Source organism: Neodiprion fabricii, chromosome 1, assembly GCF_021155785.1.
Source record: "Neodiprion fabricii isolate iyNeoFabr1 chromosome 1, iyNeoFabr1.1, whole genome shotgun sequence".
Classification (NCBI taxonomy): Eukaryota; Metazoa; Arthropoda; class Insecta; order Hymenoptera; family Diprionidae; genus Neodiprion; species Neodiprion fabricii.
This window is the reverse complement of record NC_060239.1, coordinates 35,831,414-35,850,801: the sequence shown is the minus strand read 5'-3', so window position 1 is coordinate 35,850,801 and position 19,388 is coordinate 35,831,414. Positions and strand designations below refer to the sequence as shown.

At 41.4% G+C, this 19,388-nt stretch overlaps 2 protein-coding genes across 2 annotated transcripts; both read right to left on the bottom strand.

Moving 5' to 3' along the window:
* Positions 1-1,861: 1,861 nt before the first annotated feature.
* Positions 1,862-11,700, bottom strand: LOC124176679. The gene is made up of 6 exons (XM_046558259.1): positions 11,313-11,700; positions 8,053-8,369; positions 6,348-6,572; positions 4,190-4,301; positions 3,776-3,954; positions 1,862-2,892 (listed from the first exon to the last, which is right to left on the bottom strand). The coding sequence occupies exons 1-6, from the start codon at positions 11,494-11,496 to the stop codon at positions 2,224-2,226; spliced, it is 1,686 nt and encodes a 561-aa protein (XP_046414215.1). The 5' UTR covers positions 11,497-11,700; the 3' UTR covers positions 1,862-2,223.
* A 4,609-nt stretch (positions 11,701-16,309) lies between these two features.
* Positions 16,310-19,199, bottom strand: LOC124187908 (transcription factor SOX-3-like). The gene is made up of 3 exons (XM_046580089.1): positions 19,160-19,199; positions 18,552-18,963; positions 16,310-16,427 (listed from the first exon to the last, which is right to left on the bottom strand). The coding sequence occupies exons 1-3, from the start codon at positions 19,197-19,199 to the stop codon at positions 16,310-16,312; spliced, it is 570 nt and encodes a 189-aa protein (XP_046436045.1).
* Between the last annotated feature and the right edge of the window lie 189 nt (positions 19,200-19,388).

Below are 19,388 nucleotides of genomic sequence, written 5' to 3'. Positions count from 1 at the left end.
ATTTGTTTCAATTATGTTTTTAAAAATTTAATATATATATATATATATGTATATACATGTGTTATGTATATATGCATATATAATAATAATCATTTTTTGCTATTATATACTGGCATAGAATAGTTATTATTGGTATTTTTTTTTTTTGTTTCTTTTTATTTTTTTTCGTTTTGAATAAGTTATCATTGTTGTTATTATCGTTATTATTTTCCTTATATCATACGGGTATGGGTAATTGTCTATCTATCCACGTAACCGTCTATCTACCTATCTATATACCTCGGGCTGCTGTAATCCCAATTGTGACATATACAAATAAGTACTGGATTACGTTGTTATATTAGCGATCGTGTATCAAAGTTTCGATGTAAAATCGACTTTCAAAGATTATTTAATTCTTCTCCGTAAAACATTTGTTTTTTTCTACCCTTCCTTTTTTCATAAAACGGTAAAAAAAAAAAAAAAAATCGATGAACCTTTCTATTTACAACTATTGTAAAAGTATTGTAAAAGGATCATCTATACACCACGTACTACTTATAGGTATGTATACACGTATATACCATACGTGTTACATTAAACTACTTACGATGCACACGTAATACGTTATATAACGAATCTATGCTGTGTGTATATGGAAGAATTTATAACGGTGAGGACAGTTTTGAAGAAATTTTTTTTCTTTTTCCTCTAGTCTTGAATCCCTAATGACCGTATCGTCCGGAGTCTGCTAAATTACAGTGCGCATGCGCTACGATACGAGACTAACAGCTTGCCAGGGTGACCAACTGTCTAACCTAAAAAATTTTTACCACTGTCGGTGGCAGCTGTGCCCAGTTCGCAACTGTCAAAGTTTTTGAGGTCAGATACAGTTGGCCGCCCTGGCAAACTGATAATCTCGGATCGTAGCGCGTGCGCGTTAGACTTAATTTATCAAACGACGGAGCGTGCAGTCGTTAGAAATTTAACTCTGTATGTATGTATGTGTACACCTATACTTCTACGAGACATAATCGATAATTTAATTAAGTTTCCAGATAGGTAGATAGCGCTGGAACGTATGATACGTATATGTATGTAAGTGCGTTTTTATACCTACAATGGAAATGCCGAGACATAACAGGTGGATGTCTATCGGTTAACTCCCATTATGCTAATTAATTGTCTATATTTAAGAATAATAGTATGTAGTGGTATCGATATTAATAGTAGTAATAGTAGTAATAGTAGTGGTACGATCAATGATCAAGTATGATGACGATGACGATGATGATGTTGCTAATAATGATAATCTGAATAATCATACGGTGATATAATGAAGATGGCAGTAAGAATAAGAATAATATTACCTAATAGGTTATGTAGTATTCAAACAAATACAGGAATAATATTACAGTAAAGACCATGGCACAGGTAAATGCTACATGTATGTATACATATACATATACATAGCAGATGATGAAGAATGAAATAAGTATAATAATAATAATAATAATAATAATAATGATAATCATAATAATAATACTTAAGATATCCAGTCCATCCAAAGGCACAATTTTGATAACTAATTGAAATTTCTCGATTATTATATCTATATATTCTCACACGTACTTTTTCTTTGCTCTGTTCTTTTTTCCTTCCTTTTTTTTTCATTTCTCTCACTCTTTTAATATATCATGCGTATAGTATATATATACATATATATTATGTATATATTATATGTGTATTTATTCTGATAATGGCTTGAAAATCGATCGAATATTGTTATTATTGTTGTTATTGTTTCTTCCGCGTCACATATTACATCATTGGATTGTACGTACATATACATATATATGTACGTATATGTATCCTATAATCAATCGATATTCACCCATATATATCATAATATATACGTATATAAATAATATATCGTATATACATACGTACACAACATATGCAAGATGATGAAAATATTCGCATTGGTAATAATAATAACAACAATAACAATAATAATGATAATGACAATGATATCAACAACGACCGTAATAATGACGATAATAATCACAACAATAATAATAATAATAATAATAATAATAATAATAATGGTAATAGTAGTATACGAATTTCATATAACAATTGGAATAATTCACTATATACGTATGTATATAATGTAATTTATATAATATATATATATATACGAATGTATAATTACGGCGCATCTACAACGTGCAACATTCGCGGTTAAATTTCGCTACCTATAACGCCAACGTAAGGACTGTGCCAGCGAGGGTTCGCGACGACGGGATTCGCGGGGCTTCGTATGTCGTTGTAATAGGCGGCAAGCGCGACGTTACCAAAGTTATTTATGTTACCGAAGCTGCTGACACCCGGGCCATGATGGTTAGATTGTTGCGAGTTGAAAAAAGCGGACGACGATCGGCCGATCGCGTTGCCTTTCAAATCGCAGTCGGGGGAAACCTGCCGCTGCTGCTGCTGCTGCTGAGGATTACCTCTGTTGCTACTTACGTTGCTGCCGTCGCCGACCATGTTCGCGAAGAATTCGGACCTGGAGAAACGGCCGATTTCCGTCGAGCCGAACGCCTGGTGGAAACCCGGGAGCGGCTGCTTGTTGCCGTTTATCGGCTTTTGCCTCGCCGCCTCTTCCCGGACCTCGCTAGTCTGCCGAGAACCGTCCTCCTCGTCCTGATCCTGAGGTGTCTGATCGTCGATGATATTCGAGACGCCCGCCACACCGGAGGATGATCCAGCCGTCGCTTCCGAATCCCAAACCTGAGACGCTTCGCCGCATTCGTTAACCTCCTCGTGCTGGAGCCGATGCTGATGTTGCTGCTGTTGCTGTTGCTGTTGCTGATGTTGCTGCATTTGCGCCGGCGATACGGAAGCTTTTACCTGATGCGAATTATTAACGATATTGCGAGTCGATTATTTGAGAATCGTCTATTTTACCTACTTTCTAACATATCGTGTCGCATTGTTTCAGACTGACGCGTCGCCAATTTTTATCAACCCTCAATCGGGGCGGAACGTGTAAAAGGGTAGTCGCCAAACTCTGTGACTTTTTTTTTGATAATTTTCTTTTCTTTTCGAGGTAAAATTTGTTTAATAATTTCAATTTTTTTTACACGTAATAGAGGAAGTTATAAACTAACACGGAAAATTGTTTTCATCGTTTTTGACGATAGATCTCGACGGTACGACTGCCCGAAGTTACTCATACGTGTATTTAAATCTGACTGACATTCTACAAGAGAAAAAAAAAAAAAAAAAGAAAAGCTATTGCACTTATCGAGCTTAAATTTTTATGGCTTATTCTGCACGTGTATAGCGATAGCCTGAAGTACCATCAAAATTATTTATCAATATTCAATCCGTTATTTCAACAATTTAGATCGAAGAAACAGAGGTCGAAAATTTCGAGGATTCGCCATTTTGCTGTTTTTTTTTTTTTTTTATCGAATTTGCATAATTCTGCTTCAGGCTATAGCGACAAGTGTACTTTTTAATAATTTCTTTCTTTTTTTCTTTCAAATACTTGAAGGTTAAAATTTAATACTTCAGAGGTAACTTCAGGCGGCAATACCAGCGAAATTTACCATAAAAAAAAGAACAAAATAAATGTTCGGTATTTTACTTTACGTGCGAAAAATTTCTCAAGCTGTCGAGTAAATTTTATAATGAAAAACGAAGAAATTATAAAAAAAAAAAAAAAAAAACGTCATCGATAGGTGAAACTACCCCCATAACCGTAAATATTAATATGCTCTAAGTCTACCTGAGGATCCCCTTGGCCGGAATACGCCAGATGCAGCCTGTGATTTGGTTCCATCTTGGCCTGGACGTAGGACATTTGCATTTCGTCGGTAAAGGCGTTGCAGTGTTGACTCTGTTGTTCCTGGAGGAAAACCATCTGTCTCGATGGCCGTATCACCGGGTTCTGAACGGCCGACGTCTCTGCAATAAATCGGCGTCAATATGCCCGTAGGTAGTAACTTCGATTATTTATTCACCGAACTGCAGCACTGACGTTATTTTATCTATCGTAACCACTTCGTGTAATACGTGTAACGCGTACAACACTGAACGTACGTTGACTTCTATCGAACTGCGGAACTCCGACAAAATACATACTTTGATGTACGTAACGTATCTAGCCGAATGTAAGGGGAATTCCATACTGTGTACTTACGCAGAGGGAGACCACAGAACTGTGTCCAAGGTCCGTGAACGTTTGCGTTCGGATGTAGGCCCACCTTTGGCATCGCGGCTCCTCCTCGACCGTGATAAGGATTCCCTCCGTTCTTGGAACAGACAAACCATAGTTCTTCAACCACCGTTTCTCATCGCAGGACTCGTAGATTATACGCTGCGTGTATATATTATACGTCGTGTAGGAGATCGGTACTTGACGAGAGTCGGTTTTTATGGTTTTGGTAAATATGTAGAAAGGTGGAAAATCGAAGGATCGAAATATCGAATCTTTGAGGAGGCAAAAACTTTATGCATAGAAATTAAAAATCTTGGGAGGGGAAAAATGGAGAAGTCGAAGATTAGAAAGGTCAGAATACAGAATACCAAACTCTAGAATCGCCAGAAGTCCTCTCGATAATATAAAATCGTATACAGATCCTCGATTTTGCTGGTTCATGTCTTGAATTTTCTGTATTTCGAATTTTCGTGTTTTTAATTTTTTGTACTTGAACTTATCACGTTTTTGAATTCTACGAATAAGATTTTTCCTTCTATGAAAGTCCTTCCATTAATCAGAAATTCTATACACTCAGAACATATATCTGTCAATTCAATATCTGTTGGTCTAACAAAATGGTTAGCTGGACTATTTAAATTCGAATCGACTGAAATAAATATTCATTTCGCCGCCCGTGAACGAGCATTAAGTTGATTGGACGACATTTTTCTCTCATCGTCGGTGTAATTTTTTACCCCTACCCAATTTTAACGAACGAAGAACGCGATCTAGTTTTCAGATCCATGGATCGCACGGTGTTCAAAACCCTGAACCTCAAAGAAAAAAAAAAAAAAAAAAAAACCACCGACTGTTCTTCAAATTGGAGGAATTCAGGAACCGATGGGAGCAATAACTGTGCCCTGTGCGCACAGGTATACGTGGTATATGCGGTATATGATCCATCTACGTGCGATGAATATAAAACAGCGAGTGTAACGTCTAAACTCGAAAAATAAACGGACGGATCCGTGAACAGTGTCGTACCTGGGCGTATATTTTAAAACCGTTGGAGAATGAATTTACAGTCTCAAATATAGCTTGTGACGATACGTACCTAATAACATAACGCGTTTCGCCCAGTTCATACGGGTATAATTGGTACATAGACTTTACTTCTGTGCTCGTCGGCGTCGTCTCGTCACTTTTGACACGTGGAGCTTCCGAAATATCGTCATCTTGTACGATGTTACGTTAGTACCTACTCGGGAGAGGCGGTACCGTTAAATTTATTACACCGCAATTATACGCGTGGCATAACCCGAGAGACAAATGGTGATTCTAGCCCCGGTGAAAGTCGACCATGATGAAAAGAACGAGAAATAACAAAACTGACAAACCAATTTTTAACCGCGTGCGCAACCCTTGAAAATAAAAAGAAAAAAGAAAGAGAGAACGTCCAAATGTACACGTTATCGCGTTTCTATACGGGGGACAATTTTAGTCCAGCGCGTTTGAAAATTAAATCGATGTACAGTTCTCGTTCCGTGACCACGATATTGAATTTTAAGGGTCGTCGTGCGCTTCTTCCTCCCACTTGCAGACTGGCGTGGAAAGCGAGAGAAGGCCGGTTAAAATAATAGAAGTCATTGTATCGACGCGAAATTCGCCCCTGCACGCGCATTTTCGGGGTCGCCGATCCCGAAACTTGTGCCCAAATTATTCGACCCTGGGTGGCAGAGTCAACATGACGATTCGTTCGGAGGTAATCGCGTCAGATCTGCGTCTCGGGATTCGATTTTCCGAGCGCGTATCGCGCACTGAGAAAAATTTCATTTGTTACAGTAACTAGAAAAATTGAGTAAGGCAGGTATCGTTAAAAAAAACTGTTTGAATATTGTTGGAATTACGAAAAACGAGGTGATAAGAAATGAAAATAAAAATTTCTCTCAGTGCACGCGTCTGGATTCAAGCTTGGCCGAATCGATCCCGAAAAATGCATCGACCTATGCTCGAAATTTCTGAACCATTCGTCAGCTGTCGTGTCAGCTGACTCACTGTCAGTCGTATTTTTCTCTGAAATCAGAGGCTCGAATACGATACGTCGGTGACTCGAAGCTACTTGCGGTTATCGCACCGAGGTCCAAGGGTCCGGACTCACCTGATAAGGATGCCACTTCTGGCCTTCTCCAAACTCGGCGATGATGCAGTAATCGTTGGCACTAGTCGCGGGGGAATTGCGACTCCCAAATTCTCCGGGGTACCCGGAACCCGATGAGGGGTTGGCCGCACCTCCGGAGGAGAAAACGCCGGAAGCCGCGCATTCCACCTGCTTCCGCATCGCCTCCTTGGTCTTTTCCAAAGTCCGTTGGTGTGCCGCCATCATCTGGAAGTTACGAGAAGTGACGATGAGCCGGAACGTCGTTGGACCGCTTACGTATATACGCGGATACGGATAGATCGGGCAACGGCGAAGGATGGACGAAAATTACAAACAGTCAGACTTTGTGTCACGATGTTAGAAATTCGGTGTTAAATTGTAACACGAAAAATATCCGATGATGTTTAATTTCACACTAATCGGTGTGGAATTTTATTGACACCGTGAGTTTTTTGACATTGTACGTGTAATCGGGACTGGAAAATGAACCGGGAGACAGCAGAAGTGTATATATATATATATATATTTATTACGGTAGTCCAAAAAAATGGGCATTTTTTTTTCCCCAAAATCGCACGTCTAATAGTTGTAGAAATAGAAAATGAAATCCCTCCTGTAATTTGAGCCTCTGATGTTAATATTTTCCATTTAATTAACGCGCGAAAATAATTTTAGTTACATCTGCATTTTGTAGTTCGGTAACGAGGCAATGTACATAAATGTCCGATAAATATTTTTGCAGAGAATTCAATGCTCCGCGAAAAAGGTTTCTTATACTTTTACGACGACTTGACTCTGTCAAAAGTTATACTCTTTCAAAAGCTAAGCTTCGTCTTTACTAGACTTATTACTAAATATTGTCTGTTTTTTTTTTTTACTTTGTAAAGCATTTCAACCGCTATAGAATCGTGTTATTCAATTAATTTTCAACTAGAGCAAATTTATGTTTTCGGTAAAAAAAAAAAAAAGGCGCTTTCAAAGTGGAATTACATGAATTACATATTATTGCTTGTAATAATTGTACAATAAATTTGCTCAAGTTGAAAATTAATTGAATGACGTGAATTTGTATCAATCGAAATGCTTTGAAAAAAAAAAAAAAAACCGACAACATTTTGGTAATAAGTCTAGTATTTTCGCTGTTAATCTCGAAAGATGCGAATTTTTCAATGATTTCAACTTTAACCTTGAATAATTTTTCAAAGAGTTGAGTTACCAAAAAATTATTTGAGACACATATTGCAGAGCATTGAATTCTCTACAAAAATATGCCTCGGGCACTTGTATAAATTGCCTCGTTATCGAGCTACAAGATTAATGAGCAACTAAAATTATTTTCGTGTGTTAATCAAGTGGAAATTGAAAAATTGCGTTCAGAAATCACTAAACAATAACATTAAGAGCTAAAATATAACAGGCAATTTACTTCCTCGATCTATAACTGTTAAACGTGTGACTGACAAAAAAGAAAACAAACAAATTTTGAATTTTTTTGGACCACCCCGACATACGCACACGTATTATTATATATATATATATATACTGGTTCTGCTTCCGTGGTGGAAAAGGCGTTACGGGGATCGGATTCAAGTGAAAGTCAACACGTCGCCGGCGTCGTCCGAGCGTTTTAGAATTGAAGCTCCGTGACGCAACGTTTTGCCCGATGAAATTTATGCCGGGTTCGGTAATTCTATCGAGTACCCACCCTCGGCGAGATAATGGGTTTTAAATGCGCCGACGACGAGGCAGGGCCGACGGGGAACCAGGGGTTGATAATACGCCCGGAATTCACCGACGGGCTGCCGTTTTGCAGGGGCGAAGCCGTCCCTCCCGTCGAGGACGAGGAACAGCTCAGGGGGTGGTTCAGGAAACTCGAAGACGTCACGGCTCCGCTCCCCGATCCGTTTCCACTCGAAGCCGCCGAGGCGATCGCCGTCTGGAGAATCGACTGCCGCGAAAGCTCCCTGCTTTGTTCCCTCATCGCCTTTCGCAGCCTCGCCTCTTTCGGGTTGTAAACGTAATCTGAAATACGACGAAACGCTTTATACTCCCGTTTCATTTTCAACAACCTACGTACATCCGGCGCGGTCCTTTTACGTCTTCTTACAAACTCTCCGTCTGCGGTGCAACGGGTCGGGGCTCGAAACTTGAAAGGGTCGATATTTCCAATGGCTGTTGTATCGGAATTTCAAACGTGAGAAAATAAGGTAACGAAAGAGAATTGTTCGGAATCTTGATCTTTGAACAATTCTTCTTTCGTCGTTTTGTTGAAATCTTGATTTTTGAACGATTCATCGTTCGTTATTTTCCTTTCGAATGTTGGAAATTTCGAAATAACAACCCTTCCAAGTTTCGACCCCCACCCCATGCAACCCATGCATGCATTTACGCAACAAGGCCTTCGACGTTAAGGGTGAATCCGGAAGTCGTTAGGGCTTCCAGCTAAAATAGCCCGTAACGACCTTGCCGTGTCCTTTGACCATCGGAACTTATCGATATGCCGGGGGAGACATTCGTTCTTCGACTATACCGAGTTGGCTAGGCGTCAGATTATTGGCAAAGCGAGCATCACGTGTCTTGTAAATACTTCCCAGCTCCTGTGATTCAGGACTGAATTCGCTGTGTCAGCGCACGTGGTAAAATTTCTCGTTAGTTCACCACTATTTTCCCTTTGTACCATTCTACCCTTTTCGCATGAAATCTGCCCTCGTCGATAATCCGATCGAGGGGGATGAATTTCACACGCTGTACATCTTCTGTCGAACGGACCATAGCGAGGAGGGTTTTGTCATTGATTTAATGAAACTTTCGTCCAGACGCGACGAGTTCTACCGCATACGCGAATCTTCTACGGCGAATAATTTACCGTCGTATCGGTGCTGCTAGCACGCGTTCAACGTACCGGGTAGAAACTCAGAGACGCGTTGCAGTGGGTCAATAATGGATATTACGATAATTGGATAGCCGCGATGTTGCGGGTGATCAAGCTTTCTCGCATCATTTCGTTCCGGTCTGACCGACTGACTTCGCGAAGTGAATCGACTGGTGCGTAAATTTGGTTAAAAAAAAATCGTGTGGTGTGGTAACCGAAATTTTTGGAAATAGAAAAAAGGCGGCATCGCGTTACGGAAAGTCACAAATCCAACGATTTGTCAAATTTTGGAGGTCAATAACTACCGATGGAGTAAATTTCAACAATTAAATTACGACAAAGAGGAATTACACTCGCATTGGAACAGTTTCAGCCTTCAAACTGTAGGCGCGACAAGATTAAGAAGGACCAAAACTAATCGATTAATCGGATATAATCGATTATTTTTTCTAACAATCGGTTTTTGTTTTTCATTCCCATGAACGATTCATATCAATATCAATATCAATTTACGTGATTAACGTACCAATTATCACCATTGTCTTACTTACTAAAATACCTATCCGATGTATAATAATTGAAATATAAATGAATATTTTCACCTGGAATTGAAAATTATCTTAAACGAAACTACAAGTCATGAAAAAACTTTTTCGTAATTAAGACTACATTTCGAAATTTACGAAATTACGGTTTCGCATGCACCGTTTGAAAAGACTACGAAACAATCGATCAATCGATAACTTTTTATCGATTCAAGCGAGTCGCGTTCGATAATTTTTTTTCGAATCGATCGATCGATGGGCATCGATTATTATAAGCTCAGTGGTCATTTCCACCGGAGATTTGACCGGACCACGTGAATTCAACAAAAAGCCCCGCGGAATTCTTATAATCTATCGATAGGCATCGGAGGAAAGTTGAGAAGTAAGGCGTAACGCGGAGGAATTCGAAACTTCCGCATCCACGCAAGCAGCTGAGTCGACGATAACTCGCGCGGGGTAAATGGAAGGAGAATAAATTTCCGACGTCTGGGTCAACGGCGAAGATAAGGGTTTGCGGGCGTCGAGATGGGGCGGTATGGATCCAAGGTGTATGGATCGTGCGGCAGCGTTGTTACGCTGCAGCCAGCTGAGCGAGTGTTTGTCGGCCTGCAGACCCACCAACACCCACGCAGGATATCGCACGGACGAACAGGTGTACGAAGACGTACTTTATTCGTGCGAGGCGAATACCGCATTCGGAGTCAGAGTGGCCGCGAATCTTTGGGAAAACTATTCCGCGACATTTCTAAATTTTCCAGGACCTAAGCCCCAGTTTTCCCCGACATTTTCCCACTCCTGGTAAGTTAGTGAACCCTGAATCGTTATCGAATCGGCTTATCGACTCTGTGCTCGGTTAAAATTCAATTCGAATTGGAAGATAAATATAATTGTAGAAAAAACGTCAGTTTATGCTGATTTCTTTTCTCGACGAAAAAAAAGTAAACTCGGTTACAGACAGAAGACGGAACCCCGATATTTTCACTTTGCTTTCCGTGACCAAGTTGAAAATTTCCCCGACATTTCTGGCTTTTCCAGGACCTGAGAACCACTTTTCCCAGACATTTCCCCACTCCTAGTTAGTGAACCCTGAATCGTTATCGAATCGGCTTATCGACTCTGTGCTCGGTTAAAATTCAATTCGAATTGGAAGATAAATATAATTGTAGAAAAAACGTCAGTCTGTGCTAATTTCTTTTCCCGACGAAAAAAAAATTAACCTTGTTGCGTCGATAAATCATTTCTGATTCCCATGGCAGAAAACCGATATTTTAAGTTCTTTTCATGACCAAGTAAAAAACTTCCCTGACGTTTCCAGGTTTTCCAGGTTTTCCAGGTGTGTGGCCATCCCGTAGGACGCAGTCGCACGTGCGTCGGATGTTACACGCACGATGATAGTGTAAGTGCAGTGCGGAATTTCCACTGCGGGATAGTTTTGTCGTGCAGGTATGATAAAGCGAGTGCAGGCTACGCTACTCATTGTCAGTGTGTGTGTGGTGTGTGTGTGTGTGTACGAAAATAGGTGAAACGAACGGAATGGTTCTCATCTACCTGTCGGATATGCAGGTGGTAGTCGATTGTATCGGACGTTTGTTTCGATCGCATTCGATCCCGGAGTCATGCTGCCGTTGTAGGACGCGTACGCGTTCATATTTTCATAATAGAAATGATTTTGTTGATGGTAAAAGTGTCCGGTGCCACTGTTGTAAGGCTGCACGTAGTTGCAGCAATCCATCTTTTTCACCTTCTCTGCACTATACACATATATGTATATTGCAATATTATATGGCGCACAGAGTACGGAATGATTTTGATTTACTTCGGTCCAGGCGATTGTTTTCTTTTCATTTTTTTCTTTCTTTCCTTTAGCTTCGTTTTATTATTAGTGTCACTATGATTTTTTTTTTTCGTTATTTTATTAGCACAGTGTATAGATATTTATATATATATATATATATGTATGTATGTATGTATATATATAATATGTATGTATACATATATTGTATTCTGATTTTATATTCAATAATTTAGACCAATTATATGTCTGTAACAATTTTTCTTTTTACCTTCAAATTTTTATATTCGAAAAAACAACAGAAACCGTTTCATTCTCTACACGTTTCAAAAACATTTATTAAAATTTGTTTGTTTCTTTGTCTTTTTTTTTCTTCCTCTTACTTTACTTTGATTTACTTTGGATTATTATATTATATATACTTTTAGACAATTATTAGGGTTATTTTTCTATAATTTATCATGGAAGAGTTATAACGTTGGCCACTTTTCTAAACGTTGCAGTGTTCTTAATTATGTTTCCTCGATTGTTTACTTTTTCTTTCTTTTTTTTTTTCTTCTTTCACTCCTTCTCTTCTCTTCTCTCAAACACTTGCTCAATATATTCTCGGTCACGCACGTATGTATTTATATAATGTATTCGTAACTCTTTAAGGGAAGACCAAAGTGTATATCCTTTTTTACTTTATTAATTTTTTTTTTTTTTTTTGTGTACACTACCGCCTAATTATATGTATATATTGTCTTTATCCAATTTTTAAAAACCGTATTTTACACGCGGATATACAGGATACGCGGCTGTGTTTACGCAAGCTAAATATTTCTCCTTCGATTTTTATAAATTTCACCCAAACAAAAACAGCGCGGATGCATTCTCGTGTTCGAAATTCAAAATTTACTTCGCTCCGTTTTTCTCTCAATACTCCCGCTTCTCCTATTCGCACAGCTTTCTCTGCCTCTTATCACTCGCTCCTACTTAACGGAGCAGTTGGCCACAAACGAAAAGAAAAAAAACTGTACACGCATACGTGTATACGTACATATATTTTACAAGGAAGACCAAAAATCGGTCAACTGCTTGGCGGGAAGTTTTCTCCTCTTATACTCGCGTTTTTTTTTTTTATTGTCCGTTTAAAACGATCTTTCAAATGACAGCTGCGAAATTAACAGACGCAACGCATCGCTGTCGCGCAATTAGCTGCTCACGAGTCACATGGAATATGAATCAGGTGTATTTAAGCGTCGACACCCGGTGTAACAATAATGGTTAAAATTTAACACTATTATTATTCGTCCGAGCGGAGTTGATCGTTCTTCCGAGTGTTGGTCCGTTAAATGTTTATCGTTACTGAAACGATCGTACTCCTTACTCTTAACAAATATCCCCTGCATCGTGTTTTCAAATCTTTGACACGATTGTCACACGTTCAGGTCAGACGAAACGAACTTTATTACCGTTGTTATTATCATTGGTGTTATTACTTTTTCTTACAGCAATACATGCCATATGGGTATACGTGTACATATACACACACACATATGTATATATATGTACGGTATAATTCAATTTTCGGATAAAATTGTTCGGTGTTCCATTATACGTTTATATAGTTCGATTAGTACGTGTATCTGCACAAGTTCTTCATTTTATAACAATAATTCTATCGGTCAGGTTATACGATCCGTGTTTACGCCAGTGCGTACGACGATAATGAAGGTCGATTCTTTCATCCTCTTCTTCCGTTTCCTCTTGACGAAAAACCACTTTCGAATCGAGGCCTCATCCATCCATGATAGTAACAGGGTAAATCCCGTGTCGCGTTGCAATATTATAGTTCTTCGCGAAAAGAGTTTGGTGAAAAAAAAAAAAGAAAAAACAAGAAAAACTAAACCACCTATCACCGTCCCCTCCGCGCCCGGCTTATCGTACAACAAAAATAACAAACAGGGTGTCGAACAACCGGAATTATTCCGTCTAGTTTTCCGCTCCCTCTTGGCCTGGTGTTACGTTAGTCGATGCCCCGCGTGCAGGTGGTAAAGCAACCCGTCAATAAACGCGCGCGGATTTTTTTACAATCGCAGCTCGACAAAAAAGTGCAGCAGGTTAACTCCGCTCCTCCCCGTTTCCGCAAAGCGCCACCTCTTCACCCTCCGCCCTCCCTCCTTCCTTTCCTCTCTCTCCCTCAATCTATATATCTATCTATCTATCTATCTATCTATCTATCTATCCGTCCGTCCGTCCCTACGTCTATTTATCCGTCCGTTCGTCTTTCGGCACAATCCTCTCAGGTGAAGAAGAAGAATAAGAGGAATATCGCGAGTGTCTGCATCCCCTGAGTGCCACGCGGATCGGGTGTCATCGCGTTTTCGCGCCGAGGAACCGAGGAGCGTCCCTTCGTCCCCTTCGACTCGGGGTCGCGGGCTGGCGGGATCGGACTGCGTGTCCCCCGCGACTAGGGTCGACGTCGAAAGGCGACGCCGCGTACCTGACGACGAATCCAGCGGCTACTGCGCCGGCGGCCTTGCCGCGACGCCGTCGAGCTTTCGGCTCTCTTCCGTTATCCATCCTTCCTCCCGTCGCGTCGCCTCCGAGGCTACTACGCGGAACGGTCGCGCGATTAGACCGGCCGAAGCCGTCCGTAATGACAGATGTCCGTTGAACCCGAACGCTGCGTGTAACGCGACGGGGAGGGTATGCGGATAGGCGTATAAGTCTTTACGCGCATGTAGGTGTATCAGCCTAATTACCTGACGCTGCGCTCCGTCCGACGCGGAATTCGAAGGGACGCGGCATGCGGGCGAGTCGGGAGAGATTGTTCCAACGGTGCGTCGTCTATGCATACGTGCGTAAGTTGCGTATGCATACGCACGCGTATACGCCGTCGTCGAAGCACGCGTCGCGATAACAAACAACAAGCCGCTACCGTTGTCTTCGTTCATTTTCTACAATACATGTAAAATTACATCCAACGTCGCCGTGCTGTTATCAATGTTACACTTCTAACGCGTCAAGCATCCAAGCAATAGTAATTATAATCAACTTTTGCCACGTTTCGTCCGTTACGCTTGACACGCCGTACCGCAGGGTACACCCCGTATATAATCTAGGTGACGACGATGTAGGCGCACGTTTCGCCGTGTTGCGGCCTTAAAACCGCGACGCCGGGACGCCGCGACGCAATCAATACCTTCGACCGTCGCCCTCTTCCCTCTTCCGCCCCCGCGCCCCTCGCCACTCGGCTTATCCACGTCGATGTGCGCCGGCCCTTCTCTCCCTCCCTCTCCCTCTCTCTCTCTCTCTCTCTCTCTCTCTCTCGCCAACGCCGCGACCCCACCTACCCTTCGGGGAAGTCCTCACCTCGTCGAACGTCGCCCCCTGCCCTACCGCCTTCTCCGTCTATGTGTGCGTTTCCACCTTAATACCCAGTGCCTAGGAGGGTCTGACGTCTCTGTTGCCTTATGCCATGCACTTCGATCCGACACCCTTCGCAGTGGCCCTCCCTCCCTCCCCCTCGCCCTCCTCCCACCATTCTTCTTCCGTCCTCACCTTTTCCACTCGTTTCGCATCAAACCCTCCTCCACCCTTGCCTTTCCCTCCCCCGCCAAGATCATCGTTACGTTAGGCGAGACGGATCACCGCCTGCGGATCGACGGAGGACTCTGTGTGTTGCTGCGTGTGTGTGTGTGTGTGGAAGGACATGTGAGTTACATAGATATACATAGATATACGTACGAGGAAAGGGCTTCTGCAGTACAGAAGGGGGTGACGGTCGCGATCGCGTCTAACCGCCTCACGTCGACTCCTGCATGTGTCGAGTCAAAGAATAAAAAAAAAAAAAAAAGAACAACAACAACCCTTTTTTTTATTCGTTTTCTAGTTTCGGTTTTATCTCATTGATTTTGCAGGGTGCTTTTTTTCCCCGTTGTCGGACCCTGTTTGTTTTTTTTTTTTGTTGGTCGTTTTCCTTTTCTACATTTTCTTCTTTTTTTTGTTTTTTTCAATGGAGTTTGCGTCGTACCTGTGTACGGTTTTTTAAAAAAAAATTTTTTTTTATCCCTTTCTCACTTCCCTTCGCAACACCCTTTGTCACACGCGTTGTTTCTGATCTAGTGTTACGGTATACGCTTGTAATATCCTATGCGTATCTCGTATCTGCATGCACTCGACGTGCAGTGTCGGTTTTTATTACGTTGACCATTTTCCATTTACCGAAGGCATTTGAGATATTGAATTTTCGACAAGCACCGTGTGCACTATGGATTTGATCGATCGTCTTTCGGTTTTATTTCTTTCTTTTTTTTTATTTTTTAATTTTTCTTACACCATTTTTTTCCTCGTAACCGTAGACTGTATATGTAATCTAAGACTTCTTTTGATTTCCTTTCAAACCGTGCATGGCTGGGTGAAATTCTAATTTCCTGTTCAGTGTATTTGTCATATTCCAAAACGAAGTAGAAGATATTATCACCCCGGGGACTTACGTTCATTTTTTATTATCCCTTTCTTCAAAGAATTCAATTTCAGGCTCACGTACGCGATATAATCGAAATATGTAAAACCTATTATACGTACACCGCGTTTGAAATTTATACGAAACAGTTTTGCATTTAAAAAAATTTTTTTTTTCGCACTCATACTATCTACCGCGAATTATAATTTACGTTCACAAACGACACTAAGAATGCTCGACAATTGTTACGAACTTGTGAGATATTGTACAATATAGGCAGGATTATACTTTTGTTATAGTTTGTTAGGCGCGCAATTTCTCACCGGGATACTTCCGCTTGTGCTCCGCATCGACTTCCCGCGCCAGGGCGAAATATTTCTCCTTGATCCCCTTGGCCATGTTCTTCCACAAGACGCCCAACCTATAAATTCAAACATCTGTTGATTGCCATCGTTCTCATTGCCTTTACGCTCCGGTCCGTGAAAGAAAACTTTTTTCATTTCCTTGTCACAACGTACACACGCAAACATACACACATACATACATACCAGTCCCATGTCACGACTTTCGGTATACTTGAAATTTTCTCCCTTTCAAAATTGGCGCACGAAAAATTTCGCGCACATTGAGCCGGAATTAAGTTTATAGACAAAAAAAAAAAAAAAACAACGTTTCTGATAATAACAAAATTGTCAAGTCGGGTACGAAACAGACTTATTTGTACGGCATTCTTTCCGGTTGTTCAAGGGAACCGGAAGCTGCAGAGGGGCTTACCAAGATTCAATCTCTGCTTCTCATACATTTTTTCAGGCTTTATTCCCATGCGTAACCATCGGCGTGATTAGCAGAGAAACTGCTTTGCAGCCGCGAGTATTCAATGTCGATTTTTCACCCCGATGGTGAGCTTTATTTGGTAGGTACTTCGATTCCCTTTCTTTCGCCTTGCGATCGAGCGGATTTCAAAAATCCACTCGTTGACCAAAATCATACGCAATCGCTTTTCAAGGGGTGAAAAATTTAGAGGTTTTCTTGGCACAATTTTTATGCAGTTCCAGACTGGGAATTAGTCAAGTTGGGCGAGAAAGGTTGACAGAGAAATCCATTTTTCCCCCTAAACTATGGCTGAGTTTAACTCTGCACTTTGGCACTCAGAACGCGATTGTTTAGCTTCTATTTTTAACATTTTTTAGGGGGGTTGATCGCGCGTATCGTCGCGTTATCTTCGGTGTGGATTGATCTTTGCGGACGCGGCCGGAACGCGATAAGAAACTTTCGTTTCACACAGGCGAAAGAGGGGAAAATATCGTCAAGTATACGCGTAAAATTTATCCAAAAACCTGCAATGACAATATCGATTTTTCTCACAGTTGTTGTAAAACATTTCCATTCGACCACCGACTTCTCAGCTTTTACCTTTCGGCGCTACCGTGTAATGTTGAAAATCAGTGTCCTCCCTGATCCCGATATAGAATACCGAATTAACGCTTGAGCGAAAGGTAAATCTAGTTCCAGTGAATTAATTCGGCTGTATCGATTACATCGATTCGTTCCATTGATACAGTCCGATTAATTGATTGTCGAGTAAACTAGTCGAACCGTTTCCACGCGAACGATCAAAGCTACTCGAAGGCATGCTCCGTGCGTCATTAACCGCCGTCTAAATGCCAACCGTGCAATAATACGATCCAAGTATATAACTCCTAAGATTCCGCGAGTCACAGCCTGTCCGGAATATTCACATCGGCGGAAAATCTGGAACGAGAAGTCGTCTGAAAGGACTCCGAAGACATCGGGAGCAATTATATTCCCGCTTGAGGGGATTAATTGCTCATCTCGTCAAGTCATCCAACAATAGATCTGCATAGATATCTGCAGACTCCGCTGCCATTGTTACAGCCTTGCAAAGTAGAACTACGAACACCTCAAGATTACAGCTGCGGCTATTACAATGTGCAATTTGTCCCGGTATCGACGTCGCGATATTTTCAAAAAAAAAAACCTAATCTTTTGTCCGCAGCCTCATCGCGCGATGTGCGGTGATCAAATTTTTTCTCTTATCGAGAACCGAGGATCTATTCCACTCACAGATTAAGTGACAAGCGATATTGGCAAGATCTTTTTATCATCTCACCGATTTCGGATCATCTCGTTTTCAAAGATATCCAGTCATTTTGTGCACCCTTCACCGTTATTTTAAACGACCTTCTCCGGTTCCGAACGATTTTAAAATGATTTTCAACCGATTTTCGAGGAATCACTTGACATCAATACGGTAATTTGTGATTTGAAAAAGGCTCTCTTTGAAATGTACAAAATTTTTAAATACAACTTTCGAGAATACGTGCCTGGATAATCGAGATCTGTAGAGAATTTTTATAAAATAGATATAAAAAAACAAGATTTGCTCGAGCTTTGGAAAACAGGGACGAATAAAATGACTCTGGATCGTATACCGCGCAACATTGTATCGCATGAATGGCCCTGAAACGAGAAGAACGGTCAACCTCGCCAACAATGCGATACACCGTACATATTTCGTACAAACCTGACACTGATGTCCTTGTTCGACTCCCTAGGATTTTGTATGGCCAATTTTTTCCGCCACTCGTTAGCGAAGAGCATGAAGGCGTTGGCGGGTCTCGGTATCTTCTGTTTGCCAGCGGAGCTTCCAACGCCTCCGTATTTCGCCGCGATTTCTCCGCCGCGTTGAAGATGGACCTGGAGGATGTTTCCGATCGGGTTTGACTCTCGTCGTCGAGGCGGCTTGGACTCCAGGCAAATCGGTTTCCTGCTCGAAGGACCATCGGTCCTTCCGCCGTTTTCCTCGAGGATACTCACGAGCTGATCCGTCGTCGTCGGTCTCGTCGGACTGCATTTTTGCAGCGGGTGCAACGGCGACGAGGAGGATTTTCCCCGCTGCTGGAGGCCATTTTCCGGGGGTGAATTTTCCTTCTCCGCTGCCGGGAAGTCGGATGTTTGAGTGTTTGATGAAAGAGAGAGAGAGAGAGAGAGAGATCGAGAAGAGAGCTTTGCGGATTTGATTAAATTATGCAACGTTTTCTTTCTCGCAAATTTTTCAAATCACGTGCCAATTTTCCTCGGGTGAGAAATGGCAGAAAGATAAAATCCGGGGTTAACGAAGGGTTTTCTTACCTCTTCCCACGATGCTGGTGATAAGACCGTATCTTTCCATGACGCCGGGGTGATATTTCACCGTCACGAATAACCCCGGGGCGAGAATAAGCGTCGGTTTTCTTTCCGGCGTATTGTTACTCAGCGTTTAACAATTGTGTTTTAAAGCAACGATGGACATTATTAATTATATATAATGGCAAACGTTGTGCATATGTATATATTACAGCTATAATATACGATTACACTA